The sequence below is a fragment of the Canis lupus genome, chromosome 5, assembly GCF_011100685.1.
Source record: "Canis lupus familiaris isolate Mischka breed German Shepherd chromosome 5, alternate assembly UU_Cfam_GSD_1.0, whole genome shotgun sequence".
NCBI classification, from domain to species: domain Eukaryota; kingdom Metazoa; phylum Chordata; class Mammalia; order Carnivora; family Canidae; genus Canis; species Canis lupus.
In genome coordinates this window covers 17,749,397-17,768,141 of record NC_049226.1, presented here as the reverse complement: position 1 = coordinate 17,768,141, position 18,745 = coordinate 17,749,397, and the positions used below count along the sequence as shown (strand labels likewise).

Sequence of the window (18,745 nt, the reverse complement as noted above, 5' to 3'; positions counted from 1 at the left end):
GCAGTCTCTCCGCTATGATTTCAGGCTGTTTGATGTGGAGACGTCTAATGTTCTCCAAGCTTAGCAGCTGTGGGGCCCCTCCAGCTCAAGACCACAAACTGCTAACAGGGTAACTCCCATCCATCCTTACGCCTCAGCATTCGTGTCCCCGGGATGCTTGATGGGTCAGTGTAGGCCTTGGTCTCAGGGGAAAGGGCTTGCTCACAGCCCGGCCTTGGCCAGGCACGCCTTTCTCAGGAGAAAGCCTGGACTTGAGCCCTTGGCCTGTTCTGGTCTCACAAGCCCGCTTGACCGCAGACTGACACCTCAGCCCACAGGACTTTCTATCGGTTGATGGGAAAACTGTTTACTTTTCATTGACTTTTCCTAAGCGGGCTGTGTGCAGGGGGAGAGGCTGCTGGGAGCTGGGTAGATGGGTGGACCGGGCGCCGTCAGCCTGTCCCTCAGAGGGGGTCTCTTCTCTTCCTCACTAGTCCTCAGGTCAAAGCCATGCCCCCACAACGCCCCCGGCCCCCAGTCCTAGAAGTGTCCAGGCTCACTCTGGCCTCACTTGGAGGCCACCTGCCCTAATAAAGGGCACCTATGCTTCTGCATGCGTCCCCACGCGCCTCCGGAGTGAGGCCCTGCTGGCTGCATGCAAGGCCTAGTAATTGCCCTGGGATTGATCTGTGGATGGTAATTCCGAGGCAGCCATCCGTGCTCCATGGGGGAGCGAGTGGTGAGGATGGGGTGATTATGGAAGAATGGCCTAGACTGCCAAGAAGTCTCCGGGAACTTGCAGTGGCCCTCAACCCTGCGCAGCAGTGCCGAGGCGCTTGGGGATGGAGCCTCTGAACCTCCACACTCCCCGGGCAGCAGAGGGTGGGGAACAAGAGGAAGGGTCTCACTCCTTAGGCTGATTGGTTGACGAAGTGGGGAGGGGGAGACAGGAAGTGGACTTTTCATCCAAGACCTGCCGATGCCTTTTCCCATCAAGGGGTTGAGGTCCTGTTGGTGACCTGAAAGTGATATTTCAGGCTAGTGTGCCAAGTTAAGTTCCCTCCTGTGGGAAAGCAGCTCTAGATGCCTGGGCCACATCCAAGTGGAGACAGTACCTGAGCCATTGACTTAAGAACATAGTGAGTGTATCCGATCACTGTGCTGTGCACCTAAAACTAATATAACATTGTGTGTTGGACAGCCCGGGTGGCTCAGCAGTTTAGCGCCACCTTCAGCCCAGGGTGTGGTCCTGGAGACCCGGGATCAAGTCCCACGTCAGGCTTCCTGCACGGAGCCTGCTTCTCCCTCTGCCTGTGTCTCTGCCTCTCTCTCTCTCTGTGTCTCATGAATAAATAAATAAAATCTTAAAAAAAATTGTATGTCAACTCTACTTCAATTAAAAAAAAAAAGATGACAACACCCTCTACCCATATTGTTGGGTATCCACCAGGGCCTTTGCACCTGTTTTCTTTCCCTGATTTATAGGGTCTGGCACAAAAAAAAAAAAAAAAAAGTGAATGAAACGAGGAAATGAAAGGTGGCTTCAACACCTTACTTGTACGTCCTCAGTCTCATGCAAGAGAAATCCCTGAAGCCCTGGCGGGTCTCCCCAAGAAAGGCTCTGAGATGAGATACGGTGGGAAGACGCTGGGCTTGGGGCCTTAGGTGTTCCAGTGACAGCTTGTGCCCCGCCCCTGCCCCCCCCCCCCCCCGGGAGTTCTTGGCCTTGTCTGAGTCTTGGTTAGCCCCTTCGAAAATGGGGATTCCCACCAACAGGATAGGTGAGAGAATCCTGTGAGAAAGCAGATGGGAAAATGCTTTATAAACCATAAAGTGCTCATGAAAGTTAGCTATTGCTGCTGCGTTCCCTTGTAGCAGTCACCAATGAGAAGCATTTCAAATCAAGATTTCTAATACAAACTAGGGTTTTCTACCTGGGTCATAGAAGCCCACCACAATTTCCGTCCCCAAAAGGCAATAGGGCTGCTAGGGCTTGGATAGCTAGCTCTCGGCTCTCTTGCAGGCATCCACCCTCACTCTCCTCCACACCTGCCAGCTCTAAGACCTTGGATAGTGACCTAATCTCTATGGGTCTCATCTTCCCTAAGCTTTGCTAGCGCTGACATTATTCGCTGGAAGACGGACTCCACTTATCTTCTGTGATCTCTCTCCACCCCTGCATTTCTTTCCCATCCTGCCCGGAAACTTTTTCTCCTCTTCCCTGGGGAATGTACTTTTGCCTTCCGGGATCTTCTCTTTGCTACCCCCCATCCACACACCCCCCTTTTCTCTTTGGTCTTCCCAGGTTTGGACAAGAGAGATCTGTGTCCTTCCTCAAGAGATGTCCCTGCGAGTTCTTCAAGTGGCTGGGAAGGGAAAAGGATCTCATGTATTTTTGGTACCAGAGATAATCAGATAATTGTGCAATTAGCAGTAATTTTATCGCTCCTGTAATTTCCTTTTAACAAGAGCCCCCTTAAAAAAAAATAAGAGGGATTTCTTCCTTTTATTTTTTTTTTTCCCCTTGTGTTGTTTTGTCTGGAGTGTCTGTCATCAGGAGTTTGGTGGGACACCCACGCGCTCTGCTAGGAAGCGGGAGAGAAGGGGAAAGATGCGGGAGCAGCCCTCCGGGGGGGGGAGAGAATCTGCGGTGGGCGCAGGCCGGGGGAGCGGGCCCGGCGGGCGGGAGGGGGCTCCTCTGGTCCCCAGGGACCGTCTCCCGTCTCTGCACGCCTGTCTCCCCGCGGTGACCCTGCGCTGGGAGGGATGCTCGGGGAAGCCTCCAGAGGCCGGAGGGTGCAGCGGGGCTCACGCGGGACTCGGTGAGCAGGAGGGGGCACCCGCCGCCCTCCTCCCGCCTCGTGGGCTGGGACACAGCGGAGGCCGACACCCCTCGGGTCTCGTGCCAGGTGATTACCCAGCGCACCCCCGGCGATTTCCTCTCCTCCCCCGGGCAGTGCCTGCGGCGCGTTCCCTGATTCGGCCCGGGCTGCGCAGTCGGCGCCGGGCAACCTGCGGGGGCCGCGTCTTCGTGCGCAGGTGCCTGGGACCCTGCAAGGTAAGCGCTCGCCGCCCGCGTCCCCCGCCCCGGGTGCGCACCGCGAGCCCGCGGACCCCCCCCCCCTACCCCCACCCCGCGTCCCGGGCCCCACGCTGGGTCCGCCGGAGCCGGGGGCTGCGGGGCGCCGCGCCGGGCCAGGGGGAGGGGGAGGGGGAGGAGGGGGAGGAGGGAAGGGGAGGGGGAAGGAGGGAAGGGGAGGGGGCGAGCTCCGGTGCGCGGAGCTCAGACCGCAGCCGCTCTGCGTGCGCTCCCGGGGCCCGGCGTGGAGAGGCTGGCGGGGACCGGGGCGACTTGTGGCAGGAAAGGGGCCACCTCGCCACGGCCCCAGGAGGAGGAGGAGGAGGAGGAGGAGGAGGAGGAGGAGGAGGAGGAGGAGGCCTTCGCGGGACATGGGACCCTCCCGTCCCTTCCCTCCGGTGGAGAGGCGCCTCATTGATGAGCCTTGTCATCATCCTTCAAGTGTAATTTTTTTAAATTGCAAAAATCTTACAGAGCTATTAACCTCAAAAGAGTTTAACATATGGCAGACCGAGTCTCCCTCTTACCCTAATTATAAGGCTTGCAGTAATGGGGCTGTCTTTTAAGTTACAGCTGCTGCGCTTTTGGCTTTCGCTAACATTACATCCTATTAAAGAGCTACATTAAATGCATGCAAATTGCCGGAGCGACCGCGCTCTCCCGACCAATGAGGGGGACGGATTGCAGCCCAGGCGGCGATATCGAGGGTCAGACTCACCCTGCTGCGAGCGCCATATGATCTATCAATCAAACTCCTCTCATTAATTAACTAATTCATTAAATATCTTTATATATGAAGGCCCGGCCAGGCGGAACATTGTGTTGACAGGGACGTCCCGTCAGCACTTAGCCCAACGTGCGCCCCTCCCCTCCCGCACAAATCACCAGATGACTAAGAGAGGTCAACTTCACAGAGTCTGCAGGGATCCCACCCCCTGGTGCCCTCCTTGGGCCTCTCTGTGTCTGATGCCCCCGTGTCCCACCTTCTCGTTGTGCACCTGTCCTGCACTCACCAGGCCATGGTTGTCATGAGCGCTCTATGGGTCTGGTGCCTCATCTTCTCTGATCCCCATAGGGGCCCGGGACTGGACCGGCTCTTGCTCATCTCTTACCCCCAGTGCCTAGCACAGAGCCTAACACATGGTAGGTATCCCCAGTGTTTGTGAAATGAAGGAAGACATGCTGTAATGAGTGTTTCCCTCTCTCCAGTACCCCCAAGGAGGCACCTACCTGGCCCTACCAGGTAGGTACCTACCAGGCCCTCCCTTGCAATGCTCTTTGGGTAGACTGGTCACTCTAGGGAGGAGAGGATGGTGAGTGAGCCGGTGGCATCTGTAGAGAGGGGTGGGGGAAGAGAGGAACTCCTGAAGTTCAGAGCTGGTAAGCCATGTAGCCACAATTCACAGCTTCTGAAGCAAACCCTTACCGGAAGAATGAATGTATGCCATTCTATGAACAGCAGAGACGGTTTAGAACCAATAGTGGGCTTGGAATGAATAGTGGGCTTCCTTAGTTCTTTCTACAGACACACACACTTATGTGTATGGGTATATCTATTTGCTGTGTATACATACATAAATGCATATGTATTTCTGTGGAGCAACTGTTACAGAATCATTCTTTTCCTGTATTTATCTCATTCAATATTGACAACTTGGCCAGGTGGTTATTTTTACTTCCAGGCTACAGGAGAAGAAACAGAGGCTCAGAAAGCACGAGTAACTCATCCAAGGTCAAGCAGCAGAGCCCAAATTCAGACGTGGGCTTGCTGGATCCAGGACCAGTGCCCACTGGTGTGTCATCAGCACGTCAGAAAATGCCTCGGGGTGGGGTGGGGGGGATCAGTGGATGCGCTGCTCTCCTGGGGGCCTGCTGTTCCCCTTTGTCCACACAGTTGTCTTTCTCTCCTTGCATTGCAGCAGTCTCTGCACCACTGCCTTCTCTGCCGGGCTGGTAGGTTTTTGCTCTGTTTGGGAAGATGGATGTCACAGCACACCCTGTGATCAAGGCTGCTGGCTCTTGACTGACTCGGAATGATTTTCCATATAGGACACCTAGGGCGGACAGAGCAGGCTGTCTTATAGCAGTGTGTCTGCAAGGATCTGTGCCCTGAGCCACTGGGTACAAGGAATGGGGATGGGATGGGCACCCCCAGGCTGGCTCCTTGGAGAACACTCCCCAAGCGGGCTCTGGCCCCTGTCAGAAAGGGCAGTGGCAGGTGAGGGCTGCAGGGTCAAAATCATAAGGGTCTGTACAGGCGTTAGCTTTAAGTCCTGCTATTCAGCTCATGCAAGTTCCCAACCCACCCAAATGAAATGAGATGTGCAGGCAAACTTCCAAACCCTAGAAATACCAGGGGGAAAACACATGCCCAGATCTTTTATGCTCCTCTCTCCCCGTCTCTCTCCATCTCACTCTCTTGCCCTTCTGAGACATGGGGCTAATGGACTTTAGCTGTTAGCACCTGTGAGGTTGGGCACCAACCTCGCCGTGGGCCTCTATAGCTTCCTCTGGCCCCCTTGGATCCCAAGAATAGTTTTGGAATGGGGCATGCTGTGCTAATGGGGGTTAATGCTAACCTCGGAATCAATTTTCCCTCCCAGAAGAAAATTCTCCTGGCTTAGGCCGCGCAGACCGTAATAGTGAAAATGGCTCTAGATTTGAAAAATTGGCACGTTGTAGTCCAACAAGGCAATTTTTCAATTGTTCTGTGCGGCTGTGTGCCTCTGGATGCTATGCCGTTTGTGTCCTGGAGCTATAGGATGGAGAACGCTTTCCAGCCAAAAAACAGCTCAGAGGTGGCCTTTACGTCTCCCACACCAGCCTGAATTTGTTTGGCTTTTTTGTTGTTGTTCTTGTTCACTTGCCCAAAATCCTTGGAGCTTTGTCCTCTCTACCCTAGCAGCGACCAGAGCTGTTGGATGAGGAAAGAGTGTTGTGGCTCTCTGCAGGACCTCACTCCTGAGGGCAAAGGGCCAGAGGAAGAGGGGTTCATGGGTCTGTGCTCAGGCAGCAAGGAAAAGCCAGCCAGCCCAGGAGCCCAGCTCCCAACCAGCTTTTCCTGGCCAGTGTCATACCAGTGTCCTGGCCCTTCTCAGGCTCAATGATGAGAACCCAGAAGAGGAAATGTCTGTGATCATTGTGCAGGACCCTTGGTTTTGATGAGCTGGGTTACCTCTATTATAAAATGCAAATCATTTTGTCTTGTTTTCATGAACATTACAATGCAAAGCAAGGCATCTTAGAATAAAAATATAGGATATGTATCTCAAATACGAGAACTTCAGGATGAGAGCACTGCAAGGCAGTTTACCAGTTCCTTCGTAAATGTCCTCATTGTACAGATGGGGGGGATGGAGGTTGCCCAAGGTCACACATCTGGTCGGTGGAGAACATGCTGTCCCGGCGTGTTGGGTAATGATCCACGTTGCCAGGGAATGCCGTGGTCGGCTTTCTTTCTCCTGTGGCCACAGCTCTAGTCTTTCAGATCATTTGCCCTTCCGTGAGTCCTCTTAAGGGTGCGCTTATTTGGTGACTCAAGATCAGAAGCGTGTGACGTGTTGAAATGGAACACGGGACAGGGCTGAACTGAGACCTGGCGGCGGGCTGGTGTCCTACCGCCGGCAGTGCTCCCCTCTCCCCCGCTTCCCACAGCACATCCTGTCATCTCCACCGTGCCGGGGATCACGTGGTCCCCTTACTTCTCCATGAAGCGCAGGCTCCCTTCTGTGGCTTTCCCCGTGGTTCCCCAGGTCTCACGGCCACTTGCCTTCTCACCTGCACTGCCCTGTGTCCTCCCCTCACACCCAGGTAGCCCCTCACACAGACGTTTCTGCATTTCCTTACGTGCATCTTGCCTTTGCTCACCTTCACAGTCCCTGTTTGCCTTTGCACATTCAGTTATCCCCTCCTCCCAGAAGTACACACCTCCCTGGTCCCCATATGCCCACCAGCCACGCTCGCCTCCCATCACCTGGCTAGGTCCAGATTACCCTTCAGGCTCTGGAAATACCAGTTTCTCTTCACTGAACCCCAAGGTCTCTACCAGCCGCTCTTCCTATGAGCTCCTAAAGCACGCCTCGCTTCCCCTGGGCTGTCACTTATGACCCTGTATTGCGATTGCCTGTTGACCAGTTTGAATCTTCCATTAGAATGGGAGCTCCCAGGGGGCGGGGCTGTGCCACGGGGTCACTGTTTTAGGCGGGTGAAGATGGCCCGGCTCAGGGCAGGCCCTCCTTGCGTAGTGGAATGGCTTCTGTAGAAACCGTGCTACTACTGTTAGAACAAGTAACAGCAGCTGATGCTTAGTGAGGCTTTCATGTGCCAGCAACTATGCTAAGTGCTTTCTGTGCATCATCTAATTTATGTTAGTTTCTGTATGAATTGAGTGAGGCGAGAGACAAGGGTTCTAATTCTGGCTCTGCCACCAGCTGACTGTGTGACTTTCCACAATTACCGTGGTTTTCTCATCTTCGGAATAAAGGAGAGAGAAAGGGGGCAGCCCAGACTTAATTTCTCCGTTCTTTTTTTCCCAGGCAAAGAGGGAGCCAAGAGTCAGTCGACGTGGGCCTAGGGGACTCAGGATTCAGAGAACCAGCAGACAGAGGGTCAACTTTCTAGTCTGGGAGCAGGAGGAGAGGAACATGGCTGAGAGGCTGGGAAGGGCAGCGGGTTGCTCTCTCATGCTGTGGTGGAGCTTCCAGATAGAGAAGCCCGCTGCTAGCTGAGTCATTAACGCTGGTCTCCTCGCCGTCACCTCGGGCATTGTCTGATTTAAGTGTAATAGCTTGTTTGGTGGATTTTGCCTTCTATAGAAATCCCCCCAAGAGTGAAGTGCTTCATTCAGCCGGGAGAGCACAGGCCTTTGTGTGCTGATGGCCTGGCCTCGGCTGAACGTGTTTGGAGTTGGTTATCAAAGGGGAGGATAAATTAGAGCTCAGAGCTGAAAGGAGAAGGAAGAGGGGGCCCTTTCATGAGCAGGGCTGAACACTTAGGCAGCTGACTTGGGGCCGAGAAGCCCCAAGGCCAGGCCTCTTGCCTTTTGGCAGGGGTAGTGCTGGAGGCAGGCCTGGCTGGGCTCTGGCAAAGCCCAATCTCAGACTCAACCAGGCCCCCGCAGCTGGAGGAGGGGTGGCAAGTGAGGTTCCTAACAAAATGGCCTCTGGTACCTGGAAGGCTCGCTGCTTCCCCCGCCCCGGGACCCCCCGCCCCCACCCCGCCCCCCGTGCCACTCACCCTGGTGGCCCTGTTCACATAGTTCATTTATTGAAATCATATTCTGATGGTGCCCAAGGGTCCAAGGGGCCTTGTTAGTCTGTGGGGCCCCATTCCGGGGCTTGGGCCCTCTCTTTATTGACCTATCCCCATGTGCCTCCCTCTTGTCCCCCAGTACTCACAAACAAGCTGGTCCTCAGGATGGTTTTATGGAGTGCACCGATCAGCCAGGAATATGGAGCTCCTGGGCACCCATCCCTCTCCACGGATATGGCTTCTGCTGTCCAGATTCAGAGGCGACACTGGGCACAGCTGTCAGCTGAGTCACAGGCAGGGCAACCTAAATAGGAAATTGCACTGAGTGCTCAGGTTTTTCCTGCAAGAATGCCTCTCTCTGGTTTTTGGTGGGTCTTCTTCTCCATCAGTGACAGGTGCTTGCCACCTGAGATCTAGAGCCACAAGGTCATTCCTCAAGACACCAGAAACCTACCTGACTTCCGTTTGCCCATTGGCGACAACGTCTTAGGTGCAGATCTGTTTCCGGCAGGAAGGAACCCAAGACACCAAGCTGTAGATTTGTTTGGAGTTACAGACATTTTAAGGGATTGTCTGAGAGTGATGACCCCGCACCCCAGCAAAGCACATAGATTCTCACGCAAACAAAATGCAAATGCATGCACAAAATGCATACCTGCCGTTTAGGGGATAGGGTACTTCTACCCTCCAAATCTATGAATACATCCCACCCTGGCTGCACATTTTACAAAATTCTGAGGTCTGAGCCTTAAACACAGAGACTCTGACTTAATCGGTCCAGGATGGGGTTTGGGTGTTAGTATTTTTTTCTAGAACCCTCTAGGAAATTCTTATGCTGCCAGGATTGAGAATCATCACCTTAGGGCCTCTTAGCAAACCACCCCCCTCAGATTACGAACCCCAGCTGTGGACAGTCAATGCTTGTGCAGAGAGACACATAGGAAGGCGCATGCTGGGGCAGTTGCAGGGAGTGGGTTATACACCATGAGCAGATTTATTATTTTGCCCACTGTGTTTAAAATCCTTTCCTTCTTTCTTCACCCCTTGAGGGGTGCTTCCTTGGTGTTCACTTAAAATAATTTAAGCACACCACAGTGGGAAGGGAGCCTGGTTGCCTTGATGTGCTTCTGTCATTTCAAGGAGCTCAATAAAAATTTAGTTTCGGTGTTCGCTCAATGCAACTTCCACATAGAGGTCTTATGTTGCAAACCAGATTTCTCTTTTCATCTGGTCACCCCCCGGGGAAATTGTGTATTTGAAATTCAAACAATATTTGGGCAAAAAGAATTTCTCATTATATGTGGTGGGGAAGGCCAATGAGAGGAAAGCACTGAGAAATGATTGAGTGACATTTCTATTTGCTGGTTTGACTTTTCCACCAGTGGCAGCCGTGCTTTGGGGCTGCCAGAAAACTCCTGGTGTGGACTGGAAATGCCAGACCCCTGGAAAAAATAATTTGGAAGAGAAAAATGTGAGCAGGCGGTTAGACGTGGGTTTGAAGAGTCAATATGACCTCCAGCTGACATCATCCACACCAGTAAGTGTAAGATGGAATTCTGTGTTTTGCATTAAGGTCTCTCCAGGGAGGAGGTTCCTTGAGTTCTAGACTCTCAAGGTTGAAGGGAACTGAGAAGTCATCTGGATCTTACCATCTTTGGTAAGTGAATCTCCTCTCTGCCATCCTGACACTGGTCAAGCCTTTGAAGTAATTGACACAAAAAGCATTTATCGAACCCCAGCAACGTCTGGCACTTGGCATGGTGTGTACGGGAATTCAGAGACTGATGCTTAATGCCTCCCCTAAAGTGACATTCGGTTTTCTGAGGACCCAAAAAGCCCAAATGGCGGGGAGAAGTGGTAAATGCTGTGCCGTCAGGAAGCAGAGGTGACCTTGGCTGAGAGTCCATTAGGAGTCAGGTACTCTCCCCAGATGACTTTCTTGAATCATTACAACAATTTTGAAAGTAAGTACTATTATCATCACCCTCTTTTTACAGGCAAGGGAACTGATGGTCAGAGAGGTGAATTTGCTTTCTTACGGTGACAGAGAATGAGCATTTTGACCTGAGATGTCTGAACCCAACGCTTTTGCTGTTATAATAATCTGCTTTCCTAAAATAAGGGAACGGGGTTCAGAAAAGGGCAGAATGGCTTTGGGTGGGGGTGGGGTATGGCAGGGAGGGCTTTGGGCAGGTGGAAATGGCTGAGAGAAGATGTGTCCAGAGCACAGGTACCCAGGCTAGACAGTGCTCGGGGAAAGGAGGACCTCCCCTTGGGCTGGAATGCAGTCCTAGGGGGAGACGGAGGAAGGTAGGTGGCCTAGCACAGATTTTTGAAGGCCTGGAAGCTAAGGATTTAGGATCTGTGACAGGACAGGCAGTGGGAAGTCCCTAAGAAGTTTCTGAGGAGAGACAGAGTATAGAGTGATCATTGCTACTCCTGATTTAAGATTAACAGGGGAGCTTCCCAATCCTGGTGCTCATTGCCTAGCTGGGTGATTTGAGCAGATAATTTTATTTCTATGTGCCTCCCTTCCCCCATCTGTGCAATGAGAATGATCAACAGTGGTCACCTCGTGGAGCTGTTGTAAGGATCAAAGAAGTGATGTATAGGGCAGCCCCGGTGGCGCAACGGTTTAGTGCCGCCTGCAGCCTGGGGTGTGATCCTGGAGACCTGGGATCGAGTCCCACGTCGGGCTCCCTGCATGGAGCCTGCTTCTCCCTCTGCCTGTGTCTCTGCCTCTCTCTCTGTTTCTCATGAATAAATAAATAAAATCTTAAAAAAAAAAAAAGTAATGTATGTGAAGCGCTTAGGATAATGCCTGGCACACAGTAGGCTCTTCCTGTAGGTTAGATATGGTTTTTACCCTTTGGGGAGGTGATTCTGATAATGGTGTGTGTAGGAAGTGGGGAGAGAGGTGGGCCTGGAGTTTAGCTAGGAGGCCACTGCAGTGGTCCAGGCCAGAGAGTCTAAGGGCTTCACCCTGAGTGGTCAGGGTGGAACTGCAGAGGGGACAAGAACACGAGGGTCAGCATTACTCTGCCTCCCATCGGCGGTGGGGGTGCCCCGGGAAGTGCAGAGAGATCTCTGAGCTGGGAGAGCAAGAGTGCCAGCACAGACCTTGGCCCCGGAGGAGCTGCCGGCCAGTGGGGAAAGATGAGAAATTTATCTTAAGCTTATGTTAACCTGGAGTGAGAAAGCAACCCTGAGAGGGAACAGGGGACCTGGGAGGACAGTCTAGCCTTGCCCTTGGCCTCATTCCGCATGGCTGCTCTGCTTCTTTGCATCCCCATCCCCATGCTGCCCTTGACTCCTCTGTTCCTGCCTCCATCAGCCCTACCTGGGCTCCCCACATGCCTGTGCCCTCTACAGCTGCTGCCCAGGAGCTCGGGGCAGGGGGACCCCGGGTCCCCATAAACGCAGGCCAGTTTGGGGATCCCTGGGTGGCTCAGCGGTTTGGCGCCTGCCTTTGGCCCAGGGCGCGATCCTGGAGACCCGGTATCGAATCCCACGTCGGGCTCCCGGTGCATGGAGCCTGCTTCTCCCTCTGCCTGTGTCTCTGCCTCTCTCTCTCTCTCTCTCTCTCTCTCCCTGTCTCTCATGAATAAATAAAATCTTAAAAAAAAAAAAAAAAAAAGCAGGCCAGTTTGGATGCGTGGGTCTGACACCAGGTCTGATGCTGGCTAGAGGGATGGGTGGGCTGACTCCCCAGGGTGTGTGTTTAGGAGGCAGAGGGAAGGATTTAGGAGATGGTGGTAGGTAGCAAAAGGAAACAATCCTGCCTTAGGAGGAGGAAATAGGTGAGTGACCAGCTGTGCAGCTTTCAGGGTCTTCCCGCTGCCACAAGAATCTCTGCATGTGACATGCAGTGCCTTCCCGTGCGCCCCGAGCCTGCGCCTGTCTGATGCTGCTTGTGTGGCATTGGGAGGGGCGGCGGGTACAGTGACAGGCTGGGAGCGGTGCCGCCGGAGGCAAGGTGGCCTCTGGTGAGTCGAGGGTGCTCTGCCTGGAGCCCCCCATCCCCGGCCCCCCATCCTCCAATGGATCGCATCCTGCCTACCCGCTGCCTTGCTGCCGCCACCACCATTGCCATGGATTCAAGTGGTTCCTGGCCTTGTGCATCAGACATTCAGAGAAAACGAGGCCTGCATGGGGAACGGGGCGTCTTGCAGCAGCATCACCAGCCTGCTGTCAGCCAGGCGCTCTGCCTCTGCAGAGCAGACTCCAGACAGGTTGCTGTGTGTCAGGCCGGGCCTGCCTGGGCTTGGCAGGGGGTCTTGTGGACAGGCACAGTCAATTACCCAGAAAGGTTCCACTTAACTTCCCCAGCTATTTGCAAAGCCTGTCCTGGCCTCCGCGGCCGTGCTGGCCTCCGCGGCCGTGCTGGCCTTGGCCAGAGCTCCATCAGCCTGTGCTGGAGGCAGTTGCCTGACAACCCTGTCCTCAGACGTGTCCAGCGCCACCAGTTCAGGGGCAGGGGTTGGGAGGAGGCAGTGGGTGGGCAGACTCGGGCCCTCGTCAGCTCTGGGGTCACCGGTTCTGGTCCCAGCCAGTGGATTTCCATTTCTGCCCTGCAGACCTCCTGGAATCATCAGTGAAGGCTGCCTCCCCTCCATGTCCACTTTTCTCCTCTGGCAGGCATCCCATGCGCTCTCATCCTTCCCAGTCACTTGTCTAGCCCAGCGGATGATTACAGTCTGGGCTCTGCAGTCACACAGCCGTGGGTTTGAAGCCTGGATCAGCCACATACTGCTGTGTGGCCTCGCATTTCATCTGTGAAATGAAAATTAATAATAATAATAATAATAATAATAATAATAATAAAAAATCTCTCATGAGATAACTACAGGGATCAAAGGAGATATTGGGTGTTAAGTATCCAAAGTACCCAGCACAGGATAAATGCTCAGCTAATATTCTTACCCCCTTCCTCTTCCTCTCTCCTCTTCTTCCCTTCTCTTCCTATTTAATTCTTTAAGAACCTCACTTATCAGGAAGTTGGCTGTTTGTTTCCTCCCTTCTGCTATAGAAACCTGAATTAGCATAAAACCCAGCCTCTAGCCCAGCCTTATCTACCACATCTCTCCATACGGAATTTAGTCTACAATTCCAAAATATATCATGAAGTGAGGCTGTGTTTCCTCCAGCTGCCTAATGCGTGGGTCCAGGACTTTGGGATATTTAAAGTCTTGATGGTTCTACCTGCTTTCCCACTGAAGTTTTGTATTTCCCGGGCATTTCCTCTCTGGGCACCACCCCCAACCAGCCCAGTCATCTCCCAGATGTTTGCTATTGGGCAGAAACATCCAACAGGTGCATGTGGGGCTCAGCAGGTATTACACGATCCTGAGACTTCAGCCTGAAACATGCGCGCTATGGCCGGAAGGCAGAGAACGTTCAGTCATTTGGTCATTAAGTCATTCAACAAACATGGAGTATCCACTATGTGCTGAGGGTCTAAGGCAAAAAGACGCAGCCCGGGCCCTGAGGTGAGCAGTCTGATGGGGAGGTGGAAAAGCATGCGGATGATTGCAATACAACATGCTAAGACCGACGTAGGATAATGTGGCTGAAAAGGGGTTGGAGAGGCTTGTGTGTCTAAATGGGAAGCCAAGTCTGCACGGCGAGTAGGAGTTAGTTTAGATAATGGGGAAACCCAAACCATCCCCCCAACCTTTGGTGAGCAGCGGTGTAGCTCCGAAGGGAGCAGCTGACCGAGTCCAGTGTAGCCGCCAGGGAGCTTTCCCAGCGTGGACTCGTCTTGCAGCCCGTTCACAGGGCTCTTCGTCCCAGGACCGACCCGCTGCTGCTGGTGACGCGTGGCCAGTGCAGGAGGCTCCCCTTGCGTACATCTCAGGTTTGGGGCGGTGTCCCCCACCCCCTGCCTTGCTCTGGAGGTGGGCTGTGAGGTGGGACTTGCGGATTCCGGGAGCAGTGGCTGCACCCCAGCACTATCCTAATTGTGCCAGACAGAGCTGTTTAAATACCACCAGATAGAATATTACTCAAATTAAAATGAGGCCTTAAATGTCATTATTTGTGTCATTATTAATAGCCCTTAATTGTGTTCTCTAATCATCATGAAATTATGTTAGTATTAATATTCACGTCAAAGCTGCCTAGGGAACTTGGAAGATTTCAGAAAAAAATTATACCATATGTCAGTTCCCATGAATGTGAAGCAAATGCTGGTTTAGAGCTTAGTTGAGGCCGGAGATGAGACGGCGCCCTCGACACCTGGGGGCCGCGACGGCCGCCAATGGCCAAGGTCACTTGGTTCCTGCTCCCTGGGTGGTGGCCTCCCGGACCCCTGCACCCGGCGGGACCCCTCGAGGTGTCAGTAGGACCTGTTCTGGGGGACCCTGCGCAGGGCTGGGGCCAGCTGCCCCGGCTGCTCAGGGGATCGGGGTCCACTCGGACTGGCGGGTGTCCGGGGCCTCCTCTCCTCCTCTCCTGGCGGTCTCAGACCTCCTGGGTGTAGACACCACAGGAGAGGACCGCGGCCACCCCGCCTGTCCTCCCGCTCCACCGCCTCGCGGACCTCACCGCGGATTCTGGGCCCGGCCCAGAGGGCCCGTCGTGGCTCGGGGAAGCAGTGCAAAAGGCGTCAGGCTGACTTTCCCAGGGAAACTTCTGCACAAGCAAAAGAACTTTGAGAAAGTGAACTCAGAGACCTGGAATTTGAAAGGAGTGTGTATGGAGTGTCCCTAAAAATCTGGAAACAGGTGAATGGCTCTGTGTCCTCGGGGATGTCTTTCTACTGTAAGGAATAAAATAGCACCATCCGTGTTTCCACGCTTTGCGGACAACCTGTGCTTTGCCCCCCGCCAACCTTGCCGGGGCTTCTTTGGGGGGTGGCGGGGTGGGGGGGACACTACCTCCCAGTGTAAGGACAGCAGTCCCTTCGGATGCTTTCTTTTCTTATCAGAGGCTTCAGGAGTGAGAGCCTCAGTTGGGGAGGAGCAGGATCGTGCCTCTCCTCACGTCAAGCGGGACTCTAGCTCTGCCTCTGCTCACAGTGACACCGGGTATAAGAGGTGGGGTGGTGACAAGGCAGGCGATATTGCCAATTAGACTCTCCCTCCCTGTGGGGATGTGTGGGGCGAGTGCCCTGGGACCCCCAGAGGCATCAGCCTCCTGCTGACATCACTCACTGGCTCCTCTTCATCATTTCTACAACATTCCTTTAGGCTGCCTGCCTAATGCCTCAGTCATCCGCTAATGGAGTCCACGTGACCACGATGTGTCAGACAAATCTGGGGCAACCGCCTCACTCTCTTCCCAGAGCCCTTGGAATTCTCTGGAACTGAGAATATTCAAATGCCTTTCTTGGTGAAACAGCAGGCTTCCAACCCCCCAAATATTATGACTTGAGTTAAATATAACCCAGAGCATGAAAATAACGGCACAACACTGGGCTTGGAGAAGCCACGGAGGGAGCGGCTCATACACAGTCACACTCTCTGTCACCCTAGGGGTGGCGGGCTGTCCACAGGACCCGTGGCCACGCGGGCAGAAGCCCACAGAGACACGCGGAGGCCTCCGGGCCTTCTGGGCTGGTGAGTAGCGACGTTAGCTGGGCTGGGCCTTACAGGCGTTGGTTGCTGGATATATTCTCTCTCTCTTCTTCTAATTAGACGTGTGACTTCAAGGATGGGGAGGAACTGTCTTAGCTGTGGTGTGGAAAGGGAGACTTGCCAACTTTGTAAGACGCAGAGGAGGCCAGTGTGCCAGTGGGACACCAGGCCAGCTTGCCGATGCTTATTTCCCAAGCCGGAGGGACGACGCCATGTGCCCTCCGTGGGCACTGGATTGCCTCTCAAGATAACCCAGAAGGAGGGGAGGCTGGGGAGATGCCATGTTTGGGACCCTGAGCCAGGTTCTCCAGCCTGCCTCAGTTTCTCTTGTAACTGCACGCAGAAGTGTTCGGTGAGAACTCAGTGGGTGGTAGATAAGCACCAGGTCATCTGAAAGTCAGACTCTCTGAAGTCCAAACCCAATGATCCCAGTCATCATTTGCCTGGAGCTGGATGTGAACCCGTGACCCTAGAGTAGGATAGTGGACTAGGCCCCCGCTCAGGTCCACACTACCAGCCGGTTACCCAGCAACATGGCCACATGGCTGTTCTTCTCTCTTCCGCTTTGGGCCAAACAGCAGAGAGCTCAGGCCAGTCCAAGAGAGCAGATAAATTGGCATCTCCTTTGTGTTACGGACGCGTTCTGCGTGTGGGAGGGTTGACGGCATTCCTTTGGTCCCTGGAAGGCAAGCAGGGCAGATATAATTACCCTCTACTCTGCAGATGAGGAAACTGAGTCTCAGCACAGGTATGAGCCCAAGGCCATATGGCTTACAAGCGACACAAGTGGAGTTGACCCCCAAGTGTTCTGATTGCCAGGGCTGTGTTCTGAATTAGGTACATCCCTCTCCAGCCTTAGCCCGCAGCCCCACGCAGAGGCCGGGTGGGAATTCCGAGGAAAGTCTGGGGGCTGGCTCACTGGCCCATTAATTCTATCAAGACGGCAGCAACAATGTTATTAAGCTCTCTGCCTTTCCCCAAATCTTTGCTTTTTTCCCAGCTCTCTTGCTCAGGCGTGCATGGGAGGAAGTCCAGAGCAATGTGTGGGAAGGTGCGAACGCGAGGTGGTAAGAAGGACTCTGTCCTGTCAGGGTCTTTGCTTTCGTGCTCTATGGTCCTTTTCTTGAAGACAGCGGAAGGAGGCCCTGCTCCTCTGGGGTCTGAGAACAAAACCACAAAGGCACCTCCTCTCCCCACTGTGCCCCCCACCCCATCACCAAATCCTGAGATGCCTTATCCTGAGAGGGAGCTTGGGTGATGATAAGGGGATTCCTACTTCCCCTGGCTGCTGGCCTGAGGGTCTTAGGTGATGACAAGAGCCATGGTGGGATAGCTCCCCTGGACTCACACGCGGAGCTGCCCGCCCTGCTCCCTGCATGAGGAAGTAGACCCCACGAGCTGTTCTGGGGGTGCACAGAGCACCTCCCTCGTCCATCCTGAGACCCACTGTCCAGCTCCCCACCTCTGGGCCCCCCTAATCCTTCCTCCACCCCCATCTTCCGCCGCTACAAAGCCCCTGCTAGAAGTTGACAAAGCTGACTGGCTGTTTAATGTGCCACAGGTGTTGTTGCTAGGCAACCACCCCACTCGGTAGCTCAGACTCTGTCAGCCCAGATCAAACCCCTGGTAGCACTTAACCCCATAACTGCTTACCGCAAATGCTAATTACCCAGGCCCACCGAACAGCAGATTTAACAGTGTTTATTTATTTATCAAGGATTAGGAGGCTGAGTTCTCAGCCAACACTCCTCACCATGGAGCCTTGGGTCAGGCTGCCCCAAGCAGGATGTGGAGGCCTCGGGCTTGTAAGTGTCTGTCTTCTTTTCTGGCCATGACCGGTGGACGTAAAATGGCGTGTTGGCCACTTGACTCCACAGGATAGGATTCTCCCTCAACCAGCCAAATGCCTTGACTACTCTCTGGTCTCCAGGGTAGAGGTTGCAGAGCTGGTTCCTACATTGTTGACTACTTCCAGGTTCACGTTCTTGATCCAGAGCCTCATAGTTATGAGTGGAAGTCATTTCTTTGGTGTTGGTACTCAGCAGAGTAGGGGATGATCATCAATTTTTGACAATTCTTCTAATACCTGAGTGTTTTTATGCACTCCTGTTCTCGGGTTTCACTTCCACAGGAGGAGATAACTCACAGTTCTTTAGCTCGACCAGGAATTACGGGAAGCTCTAGACATACATAGATAGATATTTACACTAGATATACATCAAACTCTAGTAGAATTGATCTATTCTGGAGCTGGCCTCCCTGTCTCAGGCTGTGACCACCCCGCCCAACCCATGATAGGTCCTCAGCAACCACTGTTGGATGCATGAACACAACCACGTTTCTAATTATTTCCTAACCCATAGAATAGGGTTGGCAGGAACAAGAGAGACCATCAAGTGCCGGAACAAACTCCTCTGTCCCTTCTTCCCCCCTTTCCCCAAGAAACTAAACTCTGCCCATAAGCCAACTTGTAGGAGACTCCCCTGTGGCACTGAATCTCCCTTCTGATGGCGAGGTGCCACACAAGTGTAGTCCTGGTTGTGAGGGATAGGTCTAGGCCTACTGGGCCATGGGAGTGGAGCATTCCACATATTCCCAAAAGGCAGTTTCTCCCAAGAGCATGTTGGCATCTCCCTCTAGAGCCCTGGAATAAGTTCCAAAGCATCCCTAACTGCTCTCCTGTCTAGCTAAAATAAAAGTCAGTGAACCCTTCTGTTGCTGAATGTTGTCTAGTTATTTAGGGTTGGAGGGGAAGGGAGACCTGACTTCTACTGAGCACTCATGTTCGTTATTTAGAAACAGATAATTCAACCCCGGAGCCCCATTGTGATGTAGGTACCATGCTCCTCGTGAATGCGTT

The 18,745-nt window shown here is 53.5% G+C and overlaps 1 protein-coding gene across 1 annotated transcript in view; it reads left to right on the top strand.

Moving 5' to 3' along the window:
- The first annotated feature begins 2,590 nt into the window (after window positions 1–2,590).
- Window positions 2,591–18,745, top strand: part of LOC119876283 — a 56,629-nt gene continuing 40,474 nt past the window's right edge. The window contains exon 1 of the mRNA XM_038535572.1: window positions 2,591–3,037. Within this exon, the coding sequence (XP_038391500.1) occupies window positions 2,591–3,037 (447 nt within the window). The remainder of the gene's footprint in view (window positions 3,038–18,745) is intronic.